General features: G+C 36.4%; 1 protein-coding gene across 1 annotated transcript; it reads right to left on the reverse strand.

Moving 5' to 3' along the window:
* Positions 1-687: 687 nt before the first annotated feature.
* Positions 688-7947, reverse strand: LOC132556851 (nucleoside hydrolase-like). The gene is made up of 6 exons (XM_060221287.1): positions 7938-7947; positions 5967-6239; positions 3489-3663; positions 2913-3029; positions 2557-2693; positions 688-2242 (listed from the first exon to the last, which is right to left on the reverse strand). The coding sequence occupies exons 2-6, from the start codon at positions 6153-6155 to the stop codon at positions 1916-1918; spliced, it is 945 nt and encodes a 314-aa protein (XP_060077270.1). The 5' UTR covers positions 6156-6239; positions 7938-7947; the 3' UTR covers positions 688-1915.

The raw sequence follows: 7947 nt of genomic DNA on the forward strand, positions 1-7947 counted from the left end.
TACCTTATGCCTCCATATAGCTAGGTAGTAGAATAAACAAGCTTTATTATGGTATGAATTATTTTAACATAAAGATTATTTTTCTTGCTTCCCTTTGACATATTTTACCAAGCGTATTTTGGAATTTCCCTTCTATAAGTCATGCACATCAGAAAAATATCGTCGTGATCCATTAACACGTATACAATAATCAATACCCATTGTTTCGTATTTATGATTAGGTGTTGAAGTTAAAACAGTTTTATTTTTGTAAATAAATTAAAATACTCTTTAATATGTAATACTATTTTGAAAAGAAAACACTGAACATAACTTCATATTTGTACATATGCATGTACTTATTTTGTACAGAAAGGCTGGCTGACAGATCTACGTCTCAGTATAGTTGCAGTAGTTATTTTGTACAGAAAGGCTGGCTGACGGATCTACGTCTCAGTATAGTTGCAGTACTTATTTTGTACAGAAAGGCTGGCTAATAAATCTTCGTCTCAGTATAGTTGCAGTAGTTATTTTGTACAGAAAGGCTGGCTAAAGGATCTACCTCTTGGTATAGATAGAAATCTCAATTTGTATGGAAATGCCTGTCACAATAAAGTTGGAGCAGCAACAAAAAACATTTTTGTATTCTCATATATTTAATGACTGATATAGCCGAACTGCACAATTATCACACACTGGTTAACTGTGCGTACTTAACTAAAATACATCTGTTTAAATGTTTTATGTGATTAATAGGTATCCATTGATCAGAACAATAGTTCTTTTTAATCAATATTGAATTTTGTTTTCAAAGACAACATCTGATTATATAAAAAATTCATCCCATAATATCCCTATTGCATTGCACTAATCATGCATTGAATATAAAATAATCGTTTCACTTAAGGGTGTATGCTTACCATATTGCAATGTCTTCCTTACATCTCCCTCGTGCTTTCGGCATGTTTTTGGCTTATACTGTTGCCATAATTCGTTTTGATGAGCTACAGTTTAAATTATAAATCAACAACTGTGGGGATTAGAAAAATTACAAATGTAAGGTTCAGACGGCCATTTTCACAAAAGGATTTTAGCTCAAATTTTACTTCGTGTAATGAAGTTAATCCAATTAATCACAGTCAATTATACACTCACATCTATACATAGACACAATCTCAATTTACATACAAATCATGGACAAATTTCAAACGTTCAGGAACATAGAAATAAGAAAATATAAATAAAGAATTTTCTCGATAAAATACAAATCTGGTTAATCAGTAAGCACAGTTCCTGTTTACAGAAATATCTAGAGTCCATCCAGTTATATTTTATTCTCTTGAAAAGAGAACAGCATACAACATTAACATACAATGTGCTTAACGTTGTAGAGCATCATCAAGTAATCTGATTAATCAACGTCACGAAAGTTGTGACTCCGAACATAATTCATTAGAGTAGTGATCAAAGGTCGATAAAGCAACGTTGGGTTTTATTCCTATTCAACTTGTAGATTATCAACAAGGAACTGGGGTGCAAGTTACCCTCTTTATCTATTAACCTGCACCAGAATTTCATTTATCACACAATTCATGTAATCATGAACTACGTATACTACTTTAAAAAAAAAACTTTAAATTTGCCATACAAGCTCCTACCTTAGTCCCTTTTTTTCACTGAAACTATTTCGCAATAAATTGCCATCAGTAAGTAATCCCTGAAACATAACTATATACAAGGCAAGATTGTGTTCACTGGCACATTTCATCAACCATCGAATTATAGATCGATTGTGGTCATTGAAGCATATCATTATATATTGATTGTGGTCACTGCAGCATTCCTCCATACAGGACTAAATCCTAGTTATTGAAACATCTGATCATACAGGAGAAGATTGTAATTATTGTACCATATCATTAAATATAGACTGTGATCATTGAAGCATTTCATCATAAAGGAGCCTTGCCTTATCTAAGTTAACCGCTGTGACGGCCTTAATGTTGACTTTTCGATCCAATGCTTGTCTCCAATCACAGACCAGCTGCCCACGTGTAAGGGTACCTCCCATCTCTACTTCCCCATAGAAATCCTCAGTTTCAGAGGCAATCGATCTATCAATCACATACGCCATTGCTAGTAAGTCACATGATCTGTAATGTGACCTGTTAGCAGCCCTCAAACGTCCAATAGAATACTGTACGATTCCGTTTTGAAATCGCCCCTTTCTTGTGTCTGTTTTCAGCCAAGCCTCCGTCCAGGTCTGAAAAATCGAAAAACACTTATGTTATATGATATCATAAGTGTTGTGGCTTGTTAATTCACTTTGAGTGCTCTAACTTCAACAAACAATTGTCGACAGTGATGATACGTCATCTAACATATGTACATACAGGTCAATGCCACATAAACTAGTGTCAGATTAGGTGTTCCATCTTCAGGATCTCGCTGTCGGCAATAAATGACGTATAACTGTTACTATCTATCTAAACCAGGAATGACAATTTTCTGTTGAATCAATAAACATACGATTGTCTTTTGACATTTCCCCATGACTGCCTATTGTCGATTACTTACCCAGGATTGTCCATTGTCTGCACAAGTCTCCCATGGCACCATCAGAATGGGACATCCTATCTCCTTTAACACCACGTGGGCTGCCTCTGGATCACTCCGAAAATTGAACTCTGCCGCCGGAGATGTGTTTCCTTTTCCTTTAACCCAGTACGATACATCAATTACAGTGCATTTATCTTCATACCATTTTAAGCCACAGTAAACGCACTTCAAACGATCTCACTTTATAAACAAAGCCACCTGATGTTCTCGCGATCTTATTACAATTTCCATGGACAGGCACTATATACTAGATATATCAATTTAAACACGAGAAAGGTGAATAATTCATTTTCTCCATATTTTAAATCATTTACCTTGGACGTTTCCTCCCATAATCACCATTTCTTTCAGCTTGTGTCCGAAAGCTGGATCAATCCGCAAGGCCACTGCAATATTGGTTAGAGGTGCCAAGGCTACGAGGGTTATCTCCCCTAAAAGATTTAATCAAATGATATACCATAAATTGCTGATAAGAAGTACCAATCTAAAACTTCTCTCAATATAATTCAAAATACAGTTGGTATTTTTTGAGATGCCATGGTGTCCCGGCCGTTCCAGGGTCTCGCCTACGGGGCGATTATCGGTCTCGTATCCCCTCCCCACACACATAGATAATAATTGTGTATATAACTTAAAAAAAAAAAAAAATTCGCGCATTTCGATTTTAATCATTGATGTCCATATTGTTCACTGCTACAATTGCATCATTTTAATATATAATATTCATTTCTGTGACGTGCATTCTTCTTGTTGGCCTACTCTGAACATTCGTCCGAATGTGTTATCGGCAGCTTTGCCCTACAATAATATAGGCTATACACGTGAAAAGACAAAATGGCATCCGTCCACGTATAACAAAATTAATATTTTCTGAGATAAACTTCACATACCTGGGTATTGATTAACTAATCTTAACAATGCAAGAGAGGCGTGTTCTGATTGGATGATATTCATGTCGACTTGTTCGGGGTTTGGTACATCTCCCATTCCGTCTTTTCCATGATAATGTGTAGCATCAGGACCCTCGCCAGTAAGCGGCTTATCACAGCCTTTATATACTGGTACCTAGTAATTAATATATCAATATACAAATAGAAATTAGATTCTAAAGAACAGATTAGTGAATTAAACAGCATGACACGACTGTTTCGTCCTTTAATGACTCGTCAGTGATGTTAAGGGCCTAATTTTGAAACCAAGGGGGCGACTAAGGAAAACAAAAATTGGTCGAAATAGATATAAAAATCTAGATGTAGAGGCGTTAGCCTCCGTAACCCAATATACTTCGTAATGTTTATATATCTGTGTATACTCTGAACCATGCCAAACACCCCATTGTCATTACCGAAAGCTAGGTTAAACGCCAGATACTACAGTCTACGACTACAGTTGATGTCCACTCCAGCTGGCCTCTGATGAAGCAATATGCCAGAAAAGTTTCCCTGGTCATGATCTAACGAATACAAAGTCTCGGTGACAGTGTTCTTTATTTGGAAAACCGGTGAAATTGTAAAGTCAGCTGTAAAATTGTCTTGACGCATTTTCGTCCCAATAGCACTCCTATACTGCAGGCAGTCTGTAGGACAATTGATGTTTCATTCGTTTTGTCCCGCATTTTGATGTCAAAGTGGGTTTCAAAGCAGAACACTTGTGACAAAACTCACGATTAAGCTTCATATGTGACAATCACCTTGGATGAGGGCAACATTTTCCGTGACGTAAAATCCCTTATCAATAACACATCGACCGATGAGACGATTCAGATAATCAGTGGTGACTAAGGCAAAACTGCTCTTAATTTACCAAAGCATGTAAGACACAGTATGGGTAGTCATGCATTACATGTTGTTACGTAACTATTTGTGGGTCTTCTAGGGCAGAAAGACATCACAATTGCTCCAATAGAGTGTTGTACAATCTTTGAAAAGGCAATGTTATTTGGTGATATTTTGGAAGCAGCTAAGAGATGGTGAGAAAGAAAATCATACATGTCCACTGAAACAGGCTGATGACAGATTATATTTCCACCAGAAGATAAGGCATATAGATATATTTCCTTCCTAGATACCCTGGTCGTAATAAGTCTATTTGAACACCAGAAAGATGTTTTTACAGTGGAAAATAAAGTAAACACACGAAACACGAAGAGGACATTAGAAAAAGACATAACTAACAACCCAATAGTAGACTGAAACAACTCGACAAAGGACAATTGGAAACGAAGAAGGGTCGAGGAAGAGTGATATCAGGATACGAAATGCGTTGTGACAGCTCATTTCACATTCGTCAAATCACCCAACTTCTGAACTCTTTGCCTGATAAAGGAAACAGACGTTTTCAAAGGCTCGCTAATACTGATATAGTTTTCAATCGTTGTATGTGTCAAAACGTATACAATGTCTGAAAATGAACTATATATAGTATATATCCTGACTGACAACTATACTTTAAAACGAAGATATGAGAACGCTGTAAACTGTTAACTCTCTGCAACTATACCAAGTAATGCTAGTAGGGCTTCAAAAGTATATATAAATGATCCGTCATGCTATCATTTAACTAGTAATAAAAAATCAGATTTACTTTCCCAAACACTACCTAAAAAATTGTTTAGGATCCTTTAATTACGATTTTCTGACTTCACATTAGACTGATAAATCAAGATAGTTAATTAATTACACATCCGTACCCGGAGGGCTGAAAACGATACTTAATTTTCTTGAATCTGGCACGAATTAAAAGGAACCATTTTTTTTACGGAAAGATCGCTAATATTGCAGATTTTCCTGATAATTCTTGAAGATATTATTTTCTTCGTCTACTTTTCATCTCGTGCCTTGATGGTGACGCCATATACATGGTAACATGCCGGAATTTCACAATCCCTGCATATTTCTGTATTTCATTACTGTACATTATTTGTATTCATTGAAACACATAACCGTGAGATTGCATTCCTCATACAGATTACCATGTATAATACAGTATATACAACTATACATATCGCTGTACTTCAGTACTGTTTTGTTACATTTGTTACATTTTTGACTCTCCGAATCTTCTCAAGTATAATAATGATACCAGTATTTCTGTTTTGCTGAAAACCCCCTATTTGAACGTTAAAAAGGATTGCTTACATCTGGTTTGTCGGATAAAGTCTATTGGATTGCTTACCTTTATAGCTAGTCGTATATAGTTACTTGGATCGCCTTCATTTTGTTTGTAACATACAGTTAATTTGGATCGCTTTCATTTTGTTTGTCGCATACAGTTAATTTGGATCGCTTACATTTTACATGTCGTAGGTACAGTAGTTAATGGGAATGCTTACATTTAGCTGGTCACATACGGGTAACTGGATAACTTACATTAAGTTTGTCACACACAGACAGTACCCTCAGTGTATTCCTACACACATTGGTAATGTCCACGTTTCCTTGGACGCACGTGACCCCCAAGACATCCAGAACGTCTGGTCTAGAGAAAGCCATAATTAGGGCCTGTGCATCGTCCACTCCTGTATCCACATCAATGATGACCTTCCGGGGACTGGCCATCCTTGCTATCTACGCTCACTTATAAGATTCCTGATGTATTCACTCCGAATGCTAATTTGACACAAATCTTGGCTATGTTCAGACCTTTAAGCATAAAGACATAGACAGAAACAGTAGTGTTAGAGGCGTTTTATGTCATCTTAAGAAGAAATGTCTCATGTTTATATTGACAAAGTATATTTATCCTAATACAAACGTCTCTTACACATTAACATGAATTTGATATTTAGATGTTACATGAATTGTTCCTAAAAATAAACTGTTTTATCGATATGATCTATATTTCTTTCTGTGTGAAATATTCCAGAGCATTATAAAAGTTAACATATACTTTAAAATTCAACATTCTATATTTACAAATGATATATACATTCAGAACATGATTGTAATATGAACATTCGGGACACCTCGGATATCAGACCCGCATGCAAATCGGAGGTGTTTCCGACAGATTTAGCGCTTTATGCTTTGTGGTAGTAAACACAGTAGTTGAAAGGAAGAGTTTAGGGTAGCAGATAGTGTTGGGAAAAAGTACATTGTTATGTGTGGTCTACTTTCGTAGCCAATTCCCAGTAAGAGTTGGGCCTCGAACCAAAGTTCAGAATGTAACGTGTATCGGTTTGTCTTAACGTACGTCAGTAATTGTTTTAAATATATCGACTTTAAATCACTCTAGAATACACACGTATTTTGTTTTAAGTTTAATATACCTAAGTTTGTCTTCACTTGCCATCCTTCATTTACAACAAAGTTATGGGCCTATGGTCAACTAACATAGTTTAGTTTTCGAAGCTAGAAATCGACTTCGCAATTTACAGTATAAACATTCCGCCAGTCAGGTCTACATCATTATCTAAACCTAGATGATATGTTTGATAAATGTTAAAAGGTACAAGAGTTCTATTTGGAAGTCCAATTACGACTTTGCAAAACCCTGGAGTATTCCCGTCGGTCGTCATTTACTTGGATCTGGGTATGATTTCAAACTGGTGCAATGATTTAGACCCCGAAGATTACTTAAACCTATTTTTTTCGCTTTGTGGCTTAATGCCGCTATTGTTGTCTTTATCGTCACTGTAATGATCTCACTTATAGTAGAGTGACGTTAAGGGCGTCATCCCCATTACAAGACCAACGAAGTTCCTAATATATTTATAGCCCACAAACCACTTCTAGGTAAAGCTAAAAAAAATCACAGGTGACCTCGGCATTCTAAAACGACTTTCTATACTTATTATAACACAATTTGTCGTCTGTTTTGGCGAATCGACATTCTAACATGAAATAATTACATCGGTGATCGGGTGGCATTGTGGTAACGAACTCGCCCATCACCGATGTTCGGGGTTCGATTCCCGAGCTCAAGTGAAAAGGTAGTCCGAATGGTTCCGACCATCTGTCCTCTATTTTATTTTGCCTTAGTCGTGGTTTATGTAGAGTAGAAAGGGTACAGTGTAGGGGTCACCTGCTAATTGGGTAAGATATGGCTTTATTTGGGTATATTCGAGAAAGATTTGGGTGTGTTTGGGTATATTTGGGTGTATTTGGGTAAATCGTCGCGCCCCACCTGCTCGACCATGTGGATTTTCTCCAGGTGGTCCGGGTACACTGGTTTCCTCGTACCCCTCTATCATGCTTCCATCCGTGCCAACAAGAGTGATTAATATAAACTAATAGTTTGTTTTGCAATGGCATGAAAGAAATAGAACTCAAGTTTATAGTTAAACGTTTACATTACAAGTGCACGTATTGTTTTAAAATTCACTTTCGTTCCATACTTACTTGAGATACA

Source organism: Ylistrum balloti, unplaced genomic scaffold (genome assembly GCF_031769215.1).
Source record: "Ylistrum balloti isolate Yb309-2 unplaced genomic scaffold, AGI_CSIRO_Ybal_v1 Utg370594, whole genome shotgun sequence".
In the NCBI taxonomy this organism is placed as follows: Eukaryota; Metazoa; Mollusca; class Bivalvia; order Pectinida; family Pectinidae; genus Ylistrum; species Ylistrum balloti.

Excerpts from the sequence above, each read along its gene's own strand:
- LOC132556851 (XM_060221287.1), bottom strand. The coding sequence starts at position 6,155 with ATGGCCAGTCCCCGGAAGGTCATCATTGATGTGGATACAGGAGTGGAC. Across the intron at positions 3,030-3,488 it reads ATTAGTTAATCAATACCCAG|GGGAGATAACCCTCGTAGCC; the intron begins GTATGTGAAGTT and ends TAAATCTTTTAG. Across the intron at positions 2,694-2,912 it reads TATGGGAGGAAACGTCCAAG|GAAAAGGAAACACATCTCCG; the intron begins GTAAATGATTTA and ends ACTGGGTTAAAG.